The sequence below is a fragment of the Neophocaena asiaeorientalis genome, unplaced genomic scaffold, assembly GCF_003031525.2.
Source record: "Neophocaena asiaeorientalis asiaeorientalis breed wild unplaced genomic scaffold, Neophocaena_asiaeorientalis_V1.1 scaffold4, whole genome shotgun sequence".
In the NCBI taxonomy this organism is placed as follows: domain Eukaryota; kingdom Metazoa; phylum Chordata; class Mammalia; order Artiodactyla; family Phocoenidae; genus Neophocaena; species Neophocaena asiaeorientalis.
Genome location: NW_020173682.1, coordinates 1855462 through 1879424, shown reverse-complemented (window position 1 = coordinate 1879424; position 23963 = coordinate 1855462). Strand labels below are relative to the sequence as shown.

At 39.3% G+C, this 23963-nt stretch overlaps 1 protein-coding gene across 2 annotated transcripts in view; it reads left to right on the top strand.

Annotated features, from left to right (window-relative positions):
• Positions 1-23963, top strand: part of CUBN (cubilin) — a 269991-nt gene that overhangs the window by 28632 nt on the left and 217396 nt on the right. For both annotated transcript variants that reach the window (XM_024750090.1, XM_024750089.1), the window contains exons 15-20: positions 1866-2100; positions 6095-6276; positions 8130-8292; positions 9348-9535; positions 22601-22745; positions 22971-23149. In XM_024750090.1, coding sequence (XP_024605858.1) covers positions 1866-2100; positions 6095-6276; positions 8130-8292; positions 9348-9535; positions 22601-22745; positions 22971-23149 — 1092 coding nt within the window. The remainder of the gene's footprint in view (positions 1-1865; positions 2101-6094; positions 6277-8129; positions 8293-9347; positions 9536-22600; positions 22746-22970; positions 23150-23963) is intronic.

The window sequence follows — 23963 nt, the reverse complement described above, 5'->3', positions numbered from 1 at the left end:
GAAATCTGTCCAGGGGCGCGTGGTCTGTAAGTGGCCTGCAGGGACTTGAACCCAGGCCGTTCGACTCCAGTGATGGAACTGCCGTGCAAACACTCTTCAGGTTAAGATCCGAGCCCAAGGATTTTAGTGCTTTTATCCCCAATGTTAATTACTCAGACTTTTCCAAATATTTATTTCTCAACCAACACATGGACTCGTTAAAATAAAGTTGTATGTCTGAATAGCTAAGGCTTTCCCTTGAAATCCTATTAATTTTTCCCAGCAAGCTAATGTTACAGAGGTCATTGTACAAGGTCAGAAATATTTTTTCCCTTGAGGAGCAAGGATTCTTTGGGGTCTGGTGACCCCACAATAGAATAAACTCCAAAATCAGTCTCCCAGTGGGTATGTTATGTGAATTTCCTTCCTTCCATTTAGTTTTCATGAATTCTGTTTCCTGACATTGAAAACATCTTTCTTTCAAGAAAAAAATCACTTTGTGAAAAAATTTTAATGCATTTATTGTGAATCTGTAAAACACTTCATGCTGTTTTTCTTGATTATTGTGATTTTTATATCTTCTTATCCCCATCAAAGTTTACATAATACAGTTTACATAATATTGAAATAAGGGTAGTTCAATTCATAAACATTTATTTGATTTTCATTGAAATTGCTTCAAGGACAAAAATGATGTAATGTTGAGTAACAAATCTTAAAAATACCCTAGCACAGAATTTCAAAAATATCCTGATACCCTTTTCCATGAGCTGAATGCTGTTGTGGGTTTAGATCATACATTGGATTCAACAGCCTCCTTTTGGTACTTTGACTGTTTTAAATGAGGTTGTCAGCACAAAATCTTTTATGGTTCATTAATTATACACTATATTTAAGTCTGCACATTCTAATATTTTAACTTGAAGACACCTTTGTATGTTTATTCTCACCTACTTGCATACTCAGAACTTTTCATGGTACCTTTCCCATGATGTCTGCTGTTGGTATTACTCATCTCTCAATGACATCCAACCACCAAAGACTAGCACACTTTACACTTGCCTACACCGTGTCTACTGTCCACACCCGAGGTCGTCCATCCAGGCTGGGCATCAGTTGAGAGGTTCAGAGACCCCTGAGGAATCAGCGTCTCTGGGGGTCACTGATGAACTGTGGGTATGCTACACGCTACAGGTTATTAGTCAGTTAAATTTAATTCAAGGTAGATGTGTAAATGTTATATTTTACTGATTTGGAAGCACTGTTAGCCATACATTTGGAGTGCCTTTGTTTAATGAAGTTGACAGTTTACTGAAATCGATTTCATTAACCCATTGAATAACGACTCAACAGGTATAAAGTTTCAGTTACAGTAAGTGAATAAGTGTTAGAGATCCGCTGTACAATATAGTGCCTCGAGGTAGCAATACAGCATTGTGCACTTCAAGATGTAAGAGGATAGATCTCATGTTGTGTTCTTACCACCGAGAGAGAGAGGAGAGAGAAGGAAACCGGAAGGTGTTGCTTATGTCTATCACATTGACTGTGGTGATGGTGTCACAGGTGTTTACATATGTCTAGACTTCTCAAACTGTACACATTAGATATGTGCAGTTCTTTCTATGTCAGTTATACCTCAATAAAGCTGTTAAAAATCTATTTCATTAATATTAATATTTTGGACATTAGCTCAAGTTAGGTCTAAGCAATTTTTAACACAAGTCATTTTAATATATAGAATTGTCATATGTATTTGTGAATACTTAGGAAATTATAGATCCATCTCTTGAAAGGGACTCTATATAAATGCTTCCAACTAGTAGGAGGAATACCTTAGAACTAACATAGAAATGAAAAGCAGTCTCTTGCGACCTTTATATTTTTAGGTGCTGCGGATCACTTTCAGTTTTTTCCGATTAGAATCAGTGAACAATTGTCCACACGAGTTTCTTCAGATTCATGATGGGGATTCCTCTGCGGCATTTCAGCTTGGAAGGTTCTGTGGCTCCATCCCCCATCACGAACTCCTCAGTAGTGACAACACCCTCTATTTTCATTTCTATTCTGAACATTTAAGAAATGAGAGAGGCTTTACAGTAAGATGGGAAACACGGCCACCAGGTAAGTGTAAACGTGGAGAGAAATAAAGCAAATTCTTGAGGTTATTAAATTTTCCTGATCAGTATTAGATTTTTGGGTACGTTAGCTGTTCGTTTGTTTTTTTTTCCGGCACGCGGGCCTTTCACTGTTGCAGCCTCTCCCGTTGCGGAGCACAGGCTCCGGACGCGCAGGCTCAGCGGCCCTGGCTCACGGGCCCAGCCGCTCCACGGCATGTGGGACCTTCCCAGACCGGGGCACGAACCCGCGTCCCCTGCATCGGCAGGCGGACTCTCAAGCACTGCGCCACCAGGGAAGCCCACGTTAGCTGTTTTGAGATCTAATGATATATGATTTTTATAATTATTTTAAAATCAAGTAAATCTAAACTGAACTGGACTTTCGTTTTGTGTTCAGAGATAATACAATTCAGATGAATTGAAAGAGTTTAAAAAACATGCGTCTTTAAGCATCCCCTGTGAAACTACTGAGCAGCATCTTTATAGCCCCTGCTAGTACATACTGTGGGGCGTTGGGGACATTGTCTCCTCCTTCACTTAGTATTTTTTATCTTAATGTCATATGATGATTTGTTCCTTCTGTTGTTATTTGGGTTTGGGTACTCTTTTTTAAACTTTTTTACTATGAATTTTTTAAGCATATAAAAAAATAGAGAGAACCACACACTGAACCTCCAGTTCCCCCATCAGTAAATCCGTGGATCTATTTCTGGAATTTCTCATCTTTTCTGTTGGCTTATTTATCTATGCTGTGCCACATGGGCTTCGTACCGACGCTTGAAATCTGGTAGTGTAAAACCTCTAACTTTGTTCTTTTAAAATAAGCTAGATCCTTTACATTTCCATATAAATTTTAGAATCAACCTGTTAACTTCCCCCAACAATCTACTGGGATTTTGTTGGCATTGTATTGAATCTATAATCAATTTGGGAAGAAATGACCTCTTAAAAATGTTGACCCTGACAATCCATAAACATAGACTGTCTGTATTTACTTAGTTCTCTTCTAATTTACCAATGGTTTATAGATCTCAGTGCTTAAGCATCCTGCTGCTTTTATTAATATTTTCTCTAGCTATTTGATGTTTTATGCTATGTTCAGTGATATTATTTTTCTAAAATTTTATTTTTCATTTTTTGTTAATATATAGAAGTATTCTATGTATAAATATTTTAAAGTATTTTGTTTTGAATCCAGCCGCATTGCTAACTTCATCCGTCAATTCTAATCATTTTCTTTGGTAGAGTCTTTTAGAATTCTCTACATACACAGTGATGTTACCTGCGCGTATGTTATCTGTTTTCCAACTTCCTTGCCAGTCCTTGTTAACTGTTATTCCTCTTCCTTGACTAATTTATCTTCTTGGCTAGAACATCTCATATAATGCTGAATAAAAGTGATGGAGTGGGTATCATTGTCCTGTTCCCAACCTCATGGGGAAATGTTCAGTATTTCACCTTTAAATATAATGTTTTAGCCGGAAGTTTTTGTAAAGAACTTTTATGACATTAAGGAAGTTCACTCTGAGTTATTATTGCTGGATAACAAATTACCCACAAATTTAGTGTTGTAGAGCATCCATCATTTTCTTATGTTTCTGATTTTGTGGACCAGGAATTTGGAAGGGTCCCAGCACGACAATTATCACTTGATCTCTTAAGCAGTTACAATGAGATATTGGCTGGGACTGTAGTCATCTAAAGGCTCAGTGAGGCTGGAAACCCAAGATGACTCACTCATAGGGCTAACAGCTGAGGCTGGCCTCTGGGTGAGAAGTCAGCCAGGCTGCTGACTTGAGTGCCTACATGGAGCCCCTCTCCTATGGTGGCCTCAGAGTAGTGCAACTTCTTTCACGGCAATTGGCTTCTCTCAGAGCAAGCATTACAACAGAACCAGGCAGGGGCTGCAGAGCTTTTATTGACCTATCCTTAGCGGTCATATTGTGTTATTTCTGCCATATTTTTAATTGGTTGAAGCAGTCACGGGAATTACCTGGTGGTCCAGTGGCTAAGAGTCCACGCTTTCACTGCTGGGCGCGTTGTTTCAATTCCTGGTCGGGGACCTAAGATCCCGCAAGCTGTGCAGTGCGGCCAAAAAACAAAAAGAAAAAAATATGTTGAAGCAGTCACAAACCAACCCAGATTCAAGAGGAAGAGACGTAGATCCCATCTCTCAATGGGAAAAGTGCCAAAGAATTTATGAACATTTTTAAACCATCACACCTTTGATTCCTAGCTTGCCGAGAATTTTTATTATGAATGGATGTTGAAACGTTAAATACTTTTTCTAAGTCTTTTGAGATGATCATGTGGTTTTCTTCTCTGCTTCTGTCATTTCTTCCTCCCTCCTCTCCTGGGACTCAAATTACACACAAAGGTTTTGGCTGTGTCTCCTAGTTTCTGTTAGTCTGCCGTCTTCCCCTGTGTGTACACAGCTCAGCATTCAGCTAAGGACCCAAGGACACTGGTGTAAATTTTTTTTGGTGCTATTTTCATGCAGCTGATTTCTCTATAATACCCTGCTCCAAAATCCCAGCCACTTTAGTAGCCCCAAATTCTGAGTTCTGTTTCTTTCACCCAGCCAAGAGTATTGCTACCCTTGTTTGGGCCCCGCTGCCCTGCACTGCAATTTGAGAAAGGCACACAGGGAGAGTTTGATCATATTCAGTTTTGTTTTGTTTTGTTTTTGCAAAAATAATGACATCAGGAGGTACTTTTCACTTTGCGGTGAACTCTTTGTTTGTATCTCTTCTTTTTAGAAGCTCTTCGTATTTTAGAGATATTAACTCTTTGTACTATATACTACATTTTCCCCAGTTCGCCGTTAACACTTTACTTTGCTTATAGTATTTTAATTTTTTTACCCATATGATAATTTTTTTAAGTACTAAGTTTTAAAACCCTTTTCTTCCTCTGAGCAGCTGAGATGTTTTCTCATTAGGAATAGTGAGAATCATGTAGGTAAATTTGTTTTACTTTTCGCCTTGGTAGCAAAACTTGTTTTAAATAACCTGCACATCTAAAATGTCACTTCATTTTATTTTTTTCCTAATGTATGTTTACTGCAGTCTATTATATCTAGATTTCTGTTTTCCTATTTTACAGTAGCATACAGTAGCCGCCCCAGATGATATGCAACTTCAGGGGGGCTGGCGGGTGGTGGTGCAGTGGGTGTCAGAAAGCCTGGCCCTATCCTCCCCTCACCCCATTCCTGGGAAAGTGGCTCAACCACCCATAGACATTTGAATTTCTTCATTTGTAAAATGAATGGTATAAGTATATCACAGTGTTAAGAAACCTTCTCAAATGAACATTACGTCACACTTAACTCTTCTAATGTATAAAACTATCTGGTTTGTTGAAAGGCATAGTGGCTGATAGAAGTTCCAGAACTTCTTAAGAGTTAATGTACAACGGGGTAGGGGAGGGATAAATTAGGAGTTTGGGATTAACAGGTACACACCACTGTATATAAAACCGATAAACAAAGATTTACTGTAGAGCACAGGGAACTATACGCAGTATCTTGTAATAACTTACAATGGAAAAGAATCTGAAAGAGAATATATATTCATATATTCTGAATCACTTTGCTGTCTACCTGAAACTAACACAGCATTGTAAATCAGCTATACTTCAATATAAAAAAAAGAGTTAACGTACAGAAATTAATCTCCTTCAAAGCGAAAAAATAAATCTGTCACCCATTATTCATCTTTCAGACAGTTCAGCACTGCATTTTGAACCATGTCACCATGAGATGGCTAATAAGCACGGAGCCCGACGCACGGGTGATTCATTTATGTATCAGTCGGTACTCCTGGATTTATAACTTTATCAAACTGGAAAGTAGAAAGTCTTGCTTAACTTATGTGCGTGTCCAAAACTGCACATAGTTATGTAAACACAGCTTTTCTTCTTACAGTAAAGGCTGTGATAATTCTACGTGAATTATAACTTGTATGCCAATGTAAAGTTATTTTTTCCTCTTATTTCAGAGTGTGGAGGTATACTGACTGGAACTTATGGTTCTATTAAGTCTCCGGGATATCCTGGAAAGTATCCCCCAGGAAGAGATTGTGTCTGGAAAGTGGTAACTAGTCCTGGTCTCCTGATAACATTTACCTTTGGGACCTTGAGCCTGGAGCACTGTGATGATTGCAGCAAAGATTATCTTGAGGTAAACAATTGTATTTAGATAAAATTTATCATGATGTGATGAGAACTCCGGGAACTACGATTGGTGCTGCCCTTGGATGACCACAGTTTATTAGCAGTAGTTAGATGTATTCTTCAAGAGGCAGCCAATGCCAACTCCCTATTCCCTCAGGAGTGAAAGCGCGGAGTTCTAACCACTGGACTGCCGGGGAATTCCTGCTAACTCCCTTTTCTTAACTGTTCCAGCTTGTTGCTTCTTGTGGGTTCCATTTAAATCTGGGAAGCAGACTGCCCTGCCTTCCCCTGTCATTTCCTGGAAGCCCAGTCTCCTACCATGGGAACAGCAGAATTTACGAAATCAATACCCAGGAATGGCTGTCTTCTCCAAAGCAGACTCAGATCTTCAGTTGTCTGTTGTAAACTGACAAGGTGTTTCACAAGTTGCCTATAGTGTTCCGTGAAGAAAAACAACTTAATAGCAATTGTGTTGAAATGGATTGCTAAAGGGTGTGGCTCACTGGATGTGTTGATAATCGTCACTGGAAAGAGAGGAGTCACCCTCTGCCCCCCAGTTTATCATTAGTAAAAGATGAAAATGTGGAAGAGGAAAAAAGACTGTTATATTCAAATGCCATAAGCATGTAGGTCTATCAAAGATGCTGCTCTCCATTTGCAGACTGAAAATATCATTGAGAAGATGGAGTTCGTATCTTGTTCCTGTCTTGTTTATCATCATAAATCTCACTACCCCTTGCAGTAGTGAAAAAAGACAATATGCACTCCCAAGTCTATTAGAGAAGAATGGAGTGCTATGGAATTATTCATAAAGGATGGAAGGGTATTGCTGTCAAACAGAAATCTTCACAAGTTAGTCATTAGTAATTTAACACGTGTAATGGATTTGAAACCTTTGGGAATGACTGGAAAATCTTCCTCTCTGGAAAATATCAGGAAGATAATCCTTTAAATGTTCACATTAAAGGGAATTTTCTTGAAATTAATTTCAGTATATTCTATCAAATTAAAATTAGAGGCATTTTTTTCATTCCTACATTTTAATTCCTGGATATGTATAATGGAAAGAACCAATCATTCCAATAATATTGAAATGCCTCTCATCTCTCAGGAATATTTCAAGGAGCTAGTTAAATTACAGGAATAAAGTCATGCTGCCCTATAACTTTGCTTCCAATAGAACCATTAACTTGAGTAGACAAAATTGGCCATATTAAAATATTAGTAGTTCATTGGTACCTTGGTGTTCTATGCAGTACAGAATTTGCAGTTACAATAGAATCATAGAGTCGTTGGCACAATTATTTAAGAGATTAAAACCCAACAATTAAAGTGGTTTTCTAAGATCACATCGTCATTATCGCAGTACTTAATTACCATCAAAGTTTCGCTTTTTAAGTTCATAAAACTGTTTTCTTGTTGTATCTAATCTAACTTTACTTCCTTTTCCACTTCTGATCCTCCTGAGTATTTAGACCAAGCTGTGCATCAGTGACATTGCTGTCATTCCTTTTCTGTTTTCTTTGCATATATCCATTTCTTCATCTAGATCATTAGGAATGTATCATTGCAAAACAAACATCTGGGGCAGGGGAAACCTAGGAAAGGAAATATTGAGAAAAATTCAAAGTGTACACCCAGCCTTAGAGTTAAAATTCAGAGAGAACGGAAGGCATCAGCGATGGGTGGGAGGAGATTACCCTTTCCTGAACCCCAAGCATGTGATAGGTACATAGGTGACAGGAGAGCCTCCCAGAGTTGTCACTTGTAAAGATGGGTTTTCTGACGTTACTGTACAAAACGACTGGGTTTGTTAAAATCTGACCACTTTGAACTTAATGATCCCTTCTCTTGTTTTAGATTCGAGATGGTCCTCTGCATCAGGACCCGGTTCTTGGGAAATTCTGCACCACTCTGTCTGTCCCACCACTCCAGACTACAGGTCCCTTTGCCAGGATTCATTTCCATTCCGACAACCAGATTAATGACCAAGGGTTTCATATCACCTACTTAACATCACCTTGTAAGTAACTTGGTAACTGGGAGCTTAATATAAATATGAAGGACAGTGCTATGCTTATAGTTGCCTTGTATTTTAATGTGAGGCTTCAGATGACTTACTTACACCGATAATGTGTATTTATAAATATTTCTCTCATTGTTCCAAATTTTTTTCTTTTCCTTCCCAGAGTTCTATTATTAATGCTGTAATATCCCTTGGTCCCTAAATTCTGGGGTCCACATTATGGTAGATATGTGTCAGGTCCCTAAAATTAAATAATTCAGACATCAGTTCCCTAGGGGTTATTCAGTGTTTTGTTGGGAGAGATAGGAGAGAAACGCAATCTATCTTGAGATGTGTCAGATTTTATAGCTATCATGCCTTTAACTTGCACTGATACCTTAAAATAAACCAACAAACGAACAAAAAACAATGAAATGCTCTGTGATTTTTATTTTAGGGCTGTAGCGGATTTTGTTCTCAACATACATCATTGTGCCCTGATGAGAATTCACAGGAAAAACACTTTTTAAGTCTCAATATCAGGAAAAATAACAATAACATCTTTTCACTAGTCATCTTTCTCCATTTATTTTGGCTTCAGGGCGAATCTGCAGCCGACCTTCTGTAATTTGTGTAGTCATACCTGTTCTCTCTGCATAGCAAATTTCCCCTGACTGCATCTTGCTATTCTGTATTCATTATTCCTTTAATCTGATTCATTTTTCTAGTCATATATTTTATTTTGTTACATGTATTTTATAAGCTGCCTCAGATCTCTATGGAATGAAGCAGAGCATAAATGCATTTAAAAAGCAATTTGTCGAAAAGGATGTCAGATTGGTAGTTAGATCACACATTTCTACAGCTATTTCCTTAGGCACTACATGGACGTCCCACAAATACATGTCAAGCTGAAAACTCTTGTAACGAAAGGCATAAGCCCGTAGAGGGTGAATAGAGTGGGTGTGTGATGGTGTATGTGTGTATAATTTTTAAAAATTGTATCTCATGCCTGGGAGCTGGAGGAACGGCCATCCACGTGACCTTTCCCTTCGCTTCTGTGTTCTCTTCAGTGGATCTGCAGTGTGGAGGGAACTACACAGACCCAGAGGGTCTCTTCTCTGCTGACTTGTCCGGACCTTTCACACACAACAGACAGTGCATCTATACCATAAGGCAGCCGCTGGGAGAGCAAGTCCAAGTCCACTTCACCCACGTGGAGCTGGAAGGCCAGAGCGGCTGTTCTCAGAGTTACATTGAGGTAACTTTTGCTACTTAATGGCCCTCAGATGGTGTTTATCAACATTTTTCATATTCTGTAGAGCAGAAGTCTTCACATGATTGCTGGGTCTGCAGCATCCAGATCTCCTGGATGACCTGGATGCGGGTACTGTAGTTCTGGGTCCTCTCCCAGACCTACCGCATCAGAACCTCTAGGGCACAGGCTCAGCAATCTGTGTTTTAACAGGTCCTCTCCTCCTCCCACCCCGCTGATTCTGATGCAGGCTAGAGTCTGAGAACACCTGTCCTAGAGAATATGAAAGAATTTGCCAAAAATAGATCTACAGATGGTGAAACAGGAGATTGGTAATAGAATAACAGAGGACAAAAATGAAAGCTGAGGCTAGAAGCTCATAGTAATGCTAAATTACAAGCTATTAAACTGAGTCCTAATAATAGGCCCTAATAACTACGACTAATAGCATTTACTAATAGGGTACAGATTTCAGAGGTTGTCCAGGACAGCTATGTATGTGAGGGAACTCACCCCAGAGAAGTAAAAGGATTTGCCCGGGGTGAGCTAGCTAGTCAGTGGCAGACAGTTAAGTTAAAGCATTGAATAACCCTTGTTTTAGAGTTTAGGGATTTTTTCCCTTCATCAGTTCTGCTTGTTCTCCCACAGAAAACTTTAATTTAAATGTGCGTAATGGTTGTAATAAGAAGAATATCTGAGACAAAAAGGCAGTTTTTATCTGCCTCCCCTGGTGTTTCATTTGTTTGACTATTGGTCAAGCCACAAATTAAAGTGTTGAGCAAGAGAAACAAAATTCTTTTTGTTGGGTGCAATCATTTTGTATAAACTCAGGGAGGCATTGACAATTTTGTTTGCTCATGTTAAGTTAGACCAGTTCATTTTTCCAGGAAAACCCCATGTACCCTCTTACCCTCTTCCCTCCTTCACATGGAGAGAGAGGAAGCACAGAATTTTAGCATAAGACCTGAACCTAGCTCAATAATGGAGAAGTGCATTGACCATGGTACCACAATAATATATTTTTTTAATCCAGAAGTTTTAAACCCAGATGATAAAGTAAATGTGTATATTCATTCAGTTTATGTTTTCTAAAGTCCCTCATAAAGTATATTAAAGTTTTTCATTATGAAGCAATTTTAGATATTTTTATATAAATAAAAACTAAATTTCCAACATCTGTTTTTCTACTTTGAGAATAATAAAAATAGCTCACACTTAGACAGTACTTACTATGCACCAGGATTTTGAGTCTATTTTTGTGTATGGTGTTAGGGAATGTTCTACTTTCATTGTTTTACATGTAGCTGGCCAGCTTTTCCAGCACCATTTATTGAAGACACTGTCTTTTCTCCATCGTCTTGCCTCCTTTGTCATAGATTAGTTGGCCAATATAAGTATGGCTTTATTTCTGGACTCCCTTGTCTGTTTTTGTGCCAGTACCATACTGTTTTGATTGCTATAGCTTTGTAGTATAATTTGAATCCATGGAGTGTGATACACCTAGTTTTGTTCTTCTTTCTCAAGATTATTTTGGCTATTCACGGTCTTTTGTGTTTCCATACAAATTTTAGAATTATTTGTTCTAATTCTGTAAAAAAAATGCCATTGGTATTTTGATAGGGATTGTATTGAATCTGTAGATTGTCTTGGGTAGTATGGTCATCTTAACAATACTAATTCTTCCAATTCATGAGCACAGATATCTTTCCATTTGTTTTTGTCATCTTCAGTTTCTTTCATCAATATCTTATAGTTTTCAGAGTATGTCTTTTACTTCTTTAGTTAGATTTATTCCTAGGTATTTTATTCTTCTTGATGCAATTGTAAATGGGATTGTTTCCTTAATTTCTCTTTCTGATAGTTCATTGTTAGTGTATAGAAATGCAACTGATTTCTGTATATTAATTTGTATCCTGCAATTTTACTGAATTCAGTTATTAGTTCTAGAGTTTTTTGGTGGTGTCTTTAGTATTTTCTATATGTAGTATCATGTCATCTGCAAACAGTAGCAGTTTTACTGCTTCCTTTCCAATTTGGATTCATTTTATTTCTTTTTCTTATCTGATTGCTGTGGCTAGGACTTCCAATATTAGATGGCATAAAAGTGGAGAGAGTGAGCATCCTTGTCTCACTTCTGATCTTAGAGGAAATGACCTCAGCTTTTCACTGTTGAGTATACTGTTGACTGTAGGTTTGTCATATATGACTTTTATTATGTTGAGGAATATTCCCTCTATAGCCACTTTGTTGAAAGTTTTATCATAAATGGGTGTTGAATTTTGTTAAAACCTTTTCTGCATCTATTGAGATGATCATATAGTTTTTATTCTTAAATTTGTTAATGTGTTATATCACATCAATTACTTTGCAAATATTGAACCATCATTGCAACCCTGGGATAAATCCCAATAGATCATGGTATATGATCCTTTTAATGTATTGTTGAATTTGGTTTGCTAATATTGTCTTCAGGAGATCTATTTTGTGTGTGTGTGTTATGCGGGCCTCTCACTGTTGTGGCCTCTCCCGTTGCGGAGCACAGGCGGACGCGCAGGCTCAGCGGCCATGGCTCACGGGCCCAGCCGCTCCATGGCATGTGGGATCTTCCCAGACTGGGGCACGAACCCATGTCCCCTGCATTGGCAGGTGGACTCTCAACCACTGCGCCACCAGGGAAGCCCCAGGAGATCTATTCTTTTTAGTCTTAATTTCATTTATTTACGTCCTGATCTTTATGACTTATTTCTTCCTTCTACTAACTTTGGGATTTGTTTGTTCTTCTTTTTCTAGTTCCCTTAGGTGTAAAGTTAGATTGCTTATTTGAAATTTTTCTTATTTCCTGAGGTAAGCTTGTATCGCTATTAACTTCTCTCTTAGAACTGCTTTTGCTTTGTGTCCTACATTTTGGATCATTGTGTTTCCATTTTCATTTGTCTCCAGGTATTTCCTTATTTCCTCTTGATTTGTTTAGTGACCCATTGGTTGCTTAGTAGCATATTTTTTAGCCTCAAAGATGTGGATGTTTGTATTTTTTTTGCAAGGTTTTTTTTTTTTTTTTTCCCTGTAGTTGATTTCTAATCTCATACTCTTGTGGTCAGAAAAGTTACTTGATATGATTTCAATCTTATTAAATTTGCTGAGACTTTTTTTGTGGCCTAGCACGTGATCTATCCTAGAGAATGTTCCATGTACACTTGGAAAAATGTGTATCTGCATCTTTTGGGTGGAATGTTTTATATAATCTATCTGGTCTAATGTGTCATTCAAGGCCAATGTTTTCTTATTGATCTTTTATCTGGATAATCTGTCCATTGACATAAGTGGGTGTTAAAGTTCCCTACTTTTATTGTTACTGTCAACTTCTCCCTTTATGTTTGCTAATATTTGCTTTATGTATTAGGTGTGCCTATGTTGGGTGCATATATACTTGTGATTGTTAGATCTTCTTGTCAGGTTGATTCCTTTATCATGTAATGCCCTTCTTTGTCTCTTGTTACAGGCTTTGTTTTAAAGTCTATTTTGTCTTATCTAAGTATTGCTACCCCAGATTTCTTTTCATTTCCATTTACATGGAACACCCTTTAACATTTCTTATAAAGCTGGTTTAGTAGTGCTGAACACTTTTAGCTTTTGCTTGGGTGTAAAACTCTATCTCTCCTTCAAATCTGAATAATAGTCTTGCCAGATAGAGTATTCTTGGTTCTATGTATTTTCCTTTCATCGCTTTGAAGATATTGTTACTCTCCCTTCTGGCTTGAAAAATTTCTGCTGAAAAGTCAGCTTATAGTCTCATGGGAGTTCCTATGTACATAACTAGTTGCTTTTTTCTTGGTGCTTTCAATATTCTCTCTTTATTTTTTTTTTTTTTTCTATTTTAATTACAGTGTGTCTTGGTTTATACCTCTTTGGTTTCATCTTGTTTGATACTCTCTGTGCTTCCTGGACCTGGATATCTGTTTCCTTTCCTGGTTTAGGGAATCTTTCAGATACTATTTCTTTAAATAAGCTCTCTGCCCCTTTCTCTCTCTCTTTTCCTTCTGGCACCCCTTTAATGTGAATGTTAGTACACTTGGTGTTGTCCCAGAGGTCACTTAAACTATCCTCATTCTTAAAAAGTCTTTTTTCTTTTTTCTGTTCAGCTTGGCTGATTTCCAAGTTTGCTAATTCATTGATTCCTTTGAGTGTATTTTTTATTTCAGTTATTGTATTCTTCAGCTCTTTTTGGTATCTTCTCTGTATTTTCTAACTCTCCGTTAAACTTCTCACTGTGTTCATCATTCTTTTTCAAAGTTCATTGAATATTTTTAAGATCATTACCCTGAACTCTTTATCAAGTAGATTGCTTGTCTCCACTACATTTAGTTCTTTTTCTGAGGATTTGTCTTATTCCTTCCTTTGGAACATATTCCTCTGTCTCCTCATTTTGCCTAATTCTCTGTGTTTATTTTTCTGTATTAGGCAGGTAGGTTACATTTCCCAGCCTTGGAGAAGCAGCCTTATGTAGAAGATGTCCTATGGGGCCCTGCTGCATACTCGCCTCTGGTCACCAGAGCTTTATGCTCTGTGGGTGCCCCCATGTGGGCTGAGTGGCCCCTTCCGTTGTGACAGAGCCAACTGCTGTGGGCACACTGACAGGTGGGACTGGCCCCTGATCCTGTTGGCTGTTAGGCCTGCCTCTTGAGGTACTGCCAACCCACTGGTGGCCCACTGCTAAGCCCCAGTGTGGCTGGTCACATGGCCTGGGGCATCCTGGGGCTGGTGCTGGGCCCACTGGTGGGTGGGTCTAGGACCTGGCATGGCTGGTTGCATGGTCTGGGGGGGTGTCTCAGGGCCAGTGACGAGCCTGCTGGTAGGCAGGACTGGGTCCTGGAATGGTTGGCCACATGGCCTGGGGGGGTCCTGGGGCTGATGCTGGCCTTCTGGTGGGTGTGATTTAACTACACAGGATAATAACTGTGGTATTACCCATACTCAGTGTAGCATATCTTTCTTTTTCTTTTTTTTAAAACAAGAAACACACATTTACGTATTAATTCTTGGATTTATACAGCTCTCTCAAAGTTTCTACTTCTAAAAAGATTTGTCACCCATGGGTGATGTGATGTGGCTGGTAACAAAAGAATAAGTGTAGGAAGAATAGATCAACTGTTCATCCATCTGTTTTTGTCTAAGAGAGCTTTTAAATTGTAGAGAATAGTTCAATGAATGTGACAGAACTATCTTTCCAGAATAAAAAGCAGCCCCTCTCATTAATATTTCATAAGTGATTTAAGCCGTCAGAACTCTGAGTGAAGGACACATAAGGTAGTAATGAAAGTTTAATTTTTAATCCCAGAGAATGTGAGTACTAGGCTGAATAATAATGTCAGAAGTTTATGTGATACTAAGGCCAGGGCTTGAAATAGGATGTGGAAGGAATTGAACAGAATTGTTCGCCCCACCAGATCTCCTTGACCCATCCCACATCACCTGTCCCTCCCCACCAAAACTGGGGAAGTCGAAAGGGAGCACAGAAGAGAGACTAGTAAGGGAAGGGGGAGGAGAGGGGCCTTGTGGGGAAACAGGAGGGCTTCTGGGGAAGTTGTTCCCTCTTAGAAGAGGAAAGAGAAATAAACAGCAGAGAAAGATTGATAACTATAATTAATAAGATAGGGAGAATACATTACACTAAATTTGGCTTCTGAAATCTAGGGAATGTGTACCCATTCTACAAGTCTCATTGAATGACAAATTAATCATATTTTAGACCTCTTGCCAATCCCAGTAAATTCACAAAGCAGAAATTGTACACACATCTCTTTACAATGCGATGCAAGTGGAAATTATAAAAAATTTTAAATGTCCAATTTCTTGGAAATCTGTAAACTTTCTCCTAAATAATTACTGGGTTAAGGAAGGAACTAGAAAATGAAATGAAAGACAATGTAGGAAAATGCTATATATCGAAACCAGGTAAAAGCTCTAAGATTTTAAAGAAAGAACCAAAAAAAATGGGAAAGTTGGAGAGCACAGTAAACTGGAACACTGAAGATCTGTCTTCCCTTGGAATCTGGGGTGGCGGGGGAGGTGGGGTGCTGCACGGCTCTCCCACGTCCCCAAAGGTCTTTAGATGAATTCAAATTCACACAGTACTTCCTTTTGCTCTTTGTTAGGCAGTGAAGCTGTTCAGCTCCAGCCTTGGGATTGGGTGAGAGAGGGCTGTGACTTCCGGCCTGCCTGAGCATACTTGGTACCCTCAAGGGGACGTGTTGGTCAGAGTCTCATGACTGTGATTCACAGAAAAATTCTTAAGGATATAAACCCAAATGGCAGAGAAAGAATAAGCCCTCTGACAGCTGAAGCTGGAATGTGGCTGCAGGAAGCACGCTCCCCAGAGTAGCCTGGGGAGCATTGTTTTCCAGTTAAGCACACGTTGGAATTAACTTTAGTTCAAAGAAATGTCTTTCTAGAGATGGCAGGAAAAAAGGGGACGTGGTGAGATGTTCAGTAGTTTTCATTCTTAGCATACTGGATTTGGAGTTTTGGCAGAGACTAGAAACTTTTGGTTAGTTTCTTAGCACTTGTTGTCAACACAGTTTTTCCAAGATTGCTCTGCCATCCTGATGCTTTTTAATGAAGTGATAAGCTGTGCTGTTGCTCAGGTGACATTATTCTACAGATTGGCAGGGTGGGGGCCAGGAGATAGACTGAGGTGGTAGAACCACCTAGGTTTGGAGTTGTGAGGGATCGTACAGCGTAGATCCTTCCTGTGCGTAAAGGAGTTGCATGCTTACGTGGACATCACAAACCCCATGGAACAAGTGAGACGGAGAGCAGTGAGTGAGAAGAGGAAGCTCTGGAAATCGGGGTAACCAAGAATGCTCCAAACTTCTGGGGCAGATCGAGAGGATGACCCATGCTCTCTGGTATAAATGAGAACAATATTGCATGAAAACATGACAGAGGACTTCAACTCTCTGTTTCACTGAAGGCATGATGTTTGACATCAGTAAGCCTCGGTTTCCTCATCCGTAATAGGAATGGTAATACTACTACCGTTTACAGAAGGATTAGAAGAGGTCATTCACTCATTTATCTATTCATTCTCTGAATATTTATCAAACAGCTTGGATGCCAGGCGCTGTGTTGGGGATGGGTATGTAAAACACAAGAGAGATTAAACAAGTAAGCACACAGCTACGTAGTTTCAAGGTGGGAAGAGTATTGTGAAGGAAAGAAAGTATATGAAAGAAAATAACGGTGCTGATGACTTTAGTTGAATGGTTAGGGGTATCTTCCCTAAGGATGTCACATTTTGAGTCTGAAGATGAGAAGGGTTAGCAATGCAAAGAGCTAAGAGAAGGAGAATTCCCGCTAGAGGCACCAACGTAGCCTTAGACACTGAACTGAGAAAAAACATGGCAAACGTGAAGAATTGAAAATAGAGTGGTGTGGCTGGAACCACCAAGGAGAGGAGAGAAACAAGAGTTAGGCAGGAACTAGATCTTGTAGGGCTGTGTACATGGGGGTAAAGAAGCTAGCTTTGCTAAATGAAAAGAGAAACAATTAGAACGTTCTTAGCACAGTGCCTGGATCACCAGGAATGGTTGGTAAAAGTTAACATGACCATGATTCCGATGACGATGATGATGGTGGTGGGGGAGGAGAAGAGAGGTGGAAGCAGGTGACATACTGGAGTTGGCCTTCATGTAGGAACACACTTCTAGGTAAAACTACACCTGTAGTCCTGATTTGAGAAAAGCAGATTTTTTAAGAAAAAAGCAGATAAAGGATAAAGTTACACTATTGATAGAGATATTAGAAGCACCACTGTTTCCAGAGGCATAAAAAGCTTTAAAATTTTAACTATGAAATCATGAAACATAATAATGAATAAAGAAGGATAACAACCTAAGAAGATAATTTTTAGTCCCTGTGTGGCTTCTCTCACCTCTTACCCCTCACCCTTTAGTCTCTCATTTGGAATGGGGCCACATCGCCACCCCCCTTTCCCCCACCCCGGCTCCTGTGTACCCAGATGAACCCAAGGCTGGTCTCCAGGATCAAGTCTTTGTTTAGCTAAGGGGCATTTCAACCCAATGCTCACTTCACAAGAAGCCACACGTTAAACATTACTGTATGGTAAGGTTCTGTTTTCAGCTCTTGGTTGGACCAAGCCTAAGTGCCAAAGTATTTTGTTTGCTTTGAATTATGATTTAATACTTAATCAAATTTTTGACATTGTTATATAAAAACAAATCTGTGTATGTAGCAGATATGAACAAATGAGCACATATATTAAGTCCTGGTTTTAGGACTTGATTCATTACAGGTGTTAAAGCTTACTTCTGACTGGGCTTCACAGATCCACCTAAAATTTCAGATAAACTGTGTTTTCCAGCCCAGTTAATTTTAGCTCTTTCTACAGGCTCCTTTATAAGAACTATTTTTCATTAAAAAAAAAACTTGTGTATGAGTAGTTTGTCTTCAGGAACCAGATCCATCTGCTGATGTTAAAGATCAGAAGCATTTGGGCTATTCCATAGGGTTAAAAACCATGGGTCACAGATTATCAATTGGATCTCTGAGCCTGAAACCATCAGTGTTTGCTAAATGAATAAAGCAAACAATGAAAAATCTGGGCCTGGTCCCCAGAACACTAGAATTTGGAATGATCCTTGTCATTTCTTTGCAAATGTGATCCACAGTAAAGAATGAATTTGGCGTGGTGATGCAGGTGACCATGGCATGAGTTCAGCTGACTTCTTAAGAAACAGTACAGACCAGGCTGAAATATGAGTCATCTTTCTTGATTACACCACAGTAACAAACAGTCAATAACAAGAAAACAAATCAAAAGCAATAACAGAAAATTTCTGTGGCTTACAGTGACATATGTTTATTCTCCACTGGTGTTAACATGCTAGTCTGGTATCAGTGGCAGTTCTGCTGATCTGGTCCCTGTCCCATCTGTCCCTGGGGCCCCAGCCCTTGGTCTTGTGAGAGCAGAAAGGAAAAGACGGTTGAATCATGCAGTGACCCCCAAAGCTTCTACTTGGAAACTGCACATCACCTCTGCTCACATTCTTTAGGGCAAAGCGAGACCTGTGGCCAAGCCCAGAGTCAATGGGAAGGATAAATATTAAATCTCCATGGGGAGACAGCACAAGTCACAAGGCCATGAGCTTGTGAGATGTTCAGTCTCTTACAGGAGGAAGTTGAGTAGGAAAAACGAAAGAGGCTTCTGTTGTCGCTGAGGGGGCGGAGGGAGGCATGCAAATTCACAAGCCCTAAGACGGTGAATACAGGATGCACTGCCACATGATTTGGGGTCACTTTAGAGCACTGAGGGATTGTGGTTATAGTATTGCCATGCCTGGGATCCAGGGAGAATATAGACTTTCAGAATTAATAAGGTTTCATTTCCACCGAGAGAGAGAAACATAGCCAAAATCAATTGTACCTTCTAGGTTTAAAGCCCTTGAGCCCTATAAGTTCCTCTTAAAACATTTGGACTGCAGCTGCCTTTCTCCTTGCTGGAGTCCTTGAATTTCATTAGTGAGGCCCAGGGGGACGGCCTGCTTTAGCTTTTGCTCTGCTGCTTTTTGACTGTTTTTCTTCCTCCTTGTCATCTTCCAATGGGCAAAATAGAAAAGAGAGACGCTTGCTACGGTCTTAGCAGAAGCGAAGGGCACCCCAGAGGGTTCGAGAACAGGAGGATATCTTACTCCGTGTTTCATGCTTTCCGGTTTCCAAGAACTGTAGCATGCCTGCGTCTCTAGCAAAAATTGAACCGCCATGCCACGCCTTAAAATTAATGAATCAACAAGTGTCTGTCAGACACCTATTGGCAAAGTTCTGTGTTAGATGCTGAAGGTGATATGGAAATTTTCTCTTCCTTCAGAGATTTGCTGTTTGGTTGGAGAGCTACGTAGCATAACTTTATGGCTGTGTGTGAAATTTGCGTTCAGCTCGTAGAAAGGAACTGGTTTGGGATGAGTCAGTGGAGAGGCATGCGATTGCCAGTGTCTGTGTAAGACTCTATCATATGGCTGTACCATGATTTATTTAATCACCCTCCTATTATTAGACGTGTGGAATATTTTCAATTCTTGTGTCTATAGAGCATACGCTGATGTGGAACCTTGTGTGTCTTTGTCTGCATCTTGAATGATTTCCTTATGACAGAGAGTGAGCAGTGAAGTTACCGGGTCCAAAACTATGAACATTTCCAAGACTCCTGATACATATTGTCCAATTATTTTCCAGAAATTTATACTTCCAACCAGTTATGTATGGGAGTAACATGTTACCATATCCCTACCAGCTTTGAGGATTATACTTTTAAGCTCTTCCCTTTACTGCCCATTCTCTTTGACCTGGATGTTCTTCCAAGTTTCAACTTAAAAGTTACTTCTGCGAGAAATATTCCCTAATTCTCTGTAGGAGTTCAGAGTATTTGGTTAAGTCAATGGTTCTCTACACTTTAAGACCTTCTTATATCAACCATATGCTATTCTGAAATGAAATTCATAGATAATATCAGCTCACATTGTATACATACATTATATAAATAAAAATAAATTTGTAAGTGTAAGATTTAGGAGAAATAAAGCAAAGTAAAAAATATATATATATGGGGACTTCCCTGGTGGCACAGTGGTTAAGACTCCATGCTCCCAATGCAGGGGGCCTGGGTTTGATCCCTGGTCAAGGAGCAAGATCCCACATGCATGCCACAACTAAGGAGCCCATCTGCCACAACTGACAGGGCGCAACCAAATAAATTAATTAAATTAAATTAAATTAAACTTTAAAAGTTATGACAGTACGTTAAAAGCCTAGGCAAGCTGCACTTGGAAGACAGAATGAAGTCGTAACTTGTTTGCTCCCTAAACCCTATCGGCGCTGCACTAAAAACGCGGGCCGACGTGGCTATGTAGGTTGGTGAATTTTCTGAAATGGCGACCAATTCTTGGCAGATTTCCAGGAGGAAAAAAAGAACTTCTTTTGATTTACACTCTACTTGTAATCCTGGAAAATCCGGTGTGTGTTAGAATTGAGCAAAAATATTTTGCACTTGGTATATAAAACAGAGCTAGATTTTACACTTGTAACTGTCACTGCATTGAAGGTCACATAGGAGAGAGGAGAATCCTCGTTGTGTGTGACTGTCTCTCACATTTCAGGGTGTTTAGTATCTTGGGTCCCCAGCCGCTAAATGCCAGTAGCGCCCCACCCCCATCCTGTTAATAATGAAAACAAAACCAAACATGCCTTCACGGATTTCCAAAATGCCTAACTGAGGTACCCGTGGAGCCCCATTGTGTTAAGTAGTAAAAGAGCATATTCTCTACTTCCCTGAACGTGACACTCACGCTTTTGAAAAAAAAGTGCTTGCTTCTTGTGAGTTCCTGTGATCAGTGACTGTCTTTCACAGCAATATCACCAGTACAGGCCCTGGTGTTTGTTGATGCCTTGAAGATGTTAGTCGAGGGAATGGATTAGTAGGTGGATGGCTAGCTCTTCCAAAAGAATTCTGTAGAACAAAGGTAGTATGAATATCCACGGAAGAATTCCTGATTTGAGTGAGGAACTTCAGAAAGGTCAAGGATAACGATAGCTGTTCTTCAGTCCACCTTTTCTAGCACTAGGCATTTCGCTAAGGAATTCACACGTTTGTTTCACCTGTTTGCTCCAACTGCTTGAGCTTGGCTTAGATTTAGTAACTTGTTCAAAGTTACTAAGTGTGGAGGTTTGTAAGTGACAGAGGTGGGAATTGAATCCAGTTTACATGACTCTGTAGACCATGCTCATGGCCACCACACTATAAGATACTGACTATTGATTTAAAATAGGTGGTCTTTATAATACAAAGGAAATTATCTTTTGCTCCTGACTTTCTAAGAGTTTTGTTTCTAATAAATAGGAATGCTAACAAACTTTTTGACATCTATAGAGATAAATAGTTTAGCTTATTGGATCTATTAGTGAGCTTAATTTGAGAGTTATTTGTAGTGAGGTGGATGGACCTATAGTCTGTCATACAGAGTAAAGTAAGTCAGAAAGAGAAAAACAAATACTGTATGCTAACACATATATATGGAATCTAAAGAAAAAAAAGTGGTTATGAAGAACCTAGGGGCAGGACAGGAATAAAGACGCAGATGTAGAGAATGGACTTGAGGACACAGGGACGGGGAAGGGTAAGCTGGGACGAAGTGAGAGGGTAGCATGGACATATCTACACTACCAAATGTAAAATAGATAGCTAGTGGGAAGCAGCCACATAGCACAGGGAAATCAGCTCGGTACTTTGTGACCACCTAGAGGGGTGGGATAGGGAGGGTAGGAGGGAGATGCAAGAGGGAGGAGATATGGGAACATATGTATATGTATAACTGATTCACTTTGTTATACAGCAGAAACTAACACACCACTGTAAAGCAATTATACTTCAATAAAGATGTTAAAAAGTATATATAATTTGAAACAATCCTTGGATTACTCTTAACCTCATGTTTTATTTGATATATAAGCCTAACAATGGAGAGACTTCATTTTTCTAGAACTGTGTTTAGGATTTTCATATCTATATTAATAGGTGAGATCTACCCATAGTTTTCCTTTGTATTATCTATGTTGGGATTTGGTGAGATGGTTCTGAGACAAATGATTTGGGAATTGTTCCATGTTTGAGGGTTCCTTAGAACAAATTATATATGGGAATTATCTTTTCCTTAGAAGTTTAATATAACTTACCAGGTAGAGCATCTTCTAGGAGTTTTTTTGGGGGGAACTAATTGTTTGTATTATATTCAATTTTATCCATGGCTTATTGCCTATTCAGATTTTATTTTTCTTCTCCTTGAGATAATTTTAGTAATTTATATTTTTCTGGAAATAACCATTTCAAACATTCAACTATATTAACATAGTGCTGTACGTAGAATTATCATATTAAACAAGTGTTTCTGTATCATGTTTGTCATTTTTAATTTTTTGTATTTGTGCTTCTTTTCTTTCTTTCCTTTTCTTTATTGATTAGGATTCTCGATTAGGATTACAGATCAATTTTCTTCTTCTGTTTAGGTTCGAGATGATCAAACCTTACTTGGAAAAGTCTGTGGCAGTGAAACCCTCTCTCACATTAAATCCATTACTAATAGTATCTGGATCAGGCTTAAAATAGACGCTTCTGTTGTAAGAGCTAGTTTCAGTGCTGTTTATCAAGTCGGTAAGAAAACTCATGCCTTAATTTAAATGTCTCATTTGCCTGATTATAACATTTTCATTTCTTGAAATAATTGAGTAATTTTACGTCCTCCAGTGGTAAGGGGAAAATTCTAATAGTAGTGTTACATTCCATTATGTCCTTCTGCGGAGTGAAGCTTTGCAGTAAAATTGAGGGCAACAGTCATTTATCTCTGGACAAACACTACTGTCTTTTTCATACTTCCAGCGTGTGGAGGTGAATTAACTGGAGAAGGGGTCATCCGCTCGCCCTTTTATCCTAATGTGTATCCAGGAGAAAGGATCTGCAGGTGGGCCATCCACCAACCCCAAAGCCAAGTGGTTCTTCTCAACTTCACTGCCTTTGACACGGGAAGTTCTGCCCACTGTGATACAGATTATATTGAGGTGAGAGTAAAACACTTTTGAATATTTGCACTTGATTGGATATTATTAAAAATATTATGTCACGTTTTCCTCAAATCAGTTACATGAAACAAAACTAGTTTATAGGTGCAAAATTCTCAACAAAATTCTAGCTAACTGAACCCAGCAGCATATAACGAGGATTATGTACCATGACCGAATGGGATTTATCCCCAGGAATGCAAGGTTGCTATCTGTCCAAAAATCAGTCAGTGTAAAATAAAATAAAGGAAAAAAACCCAAAAACACCCACATAATTACCTCAATAGATGCAAGAAAAAAAAAGAAAAAAGGAAAGCATTTGACGAAGTTCCATACCTTTTCATGATAAAAACACTCAACAAACCAAGAATAGAAGGGAACTTCCTTAATCTGATAAAGGGCATCTATAAAAAAAAAAACCCACAGCTAACATCATATTTAGTGATGAAACACTAAATGCTTTGCCTCTATGGTCAGTAAAAAGACAAAGATGTCTGTTCTCACCACTTGTATTCAACATTATACTGGAGCGGAGCAGTGGGGCGGCCTCGGGGTCTCCTGGCCCTTCCCGGACTCGGCTCTGGGCTGACAGTGCCCCGCGGCCACGTTAGGGGTTCCCTCTCGGCCGTTTAGGGAGGGCCGCCGGTGCCCTCAGCTGCCTCACCTGGACACGAAGGCTGACCTTCTTGTCTTGGCCACGAAACCAGGAATAACCAGGTGACATGAGTTAGTCCCTCCTTTCAGAGGAGTAACCTGCCGTTGCTAGAAACCGCAGGACGGTTCCTACACTGATGTGGACCCAACCCCAGGAGAC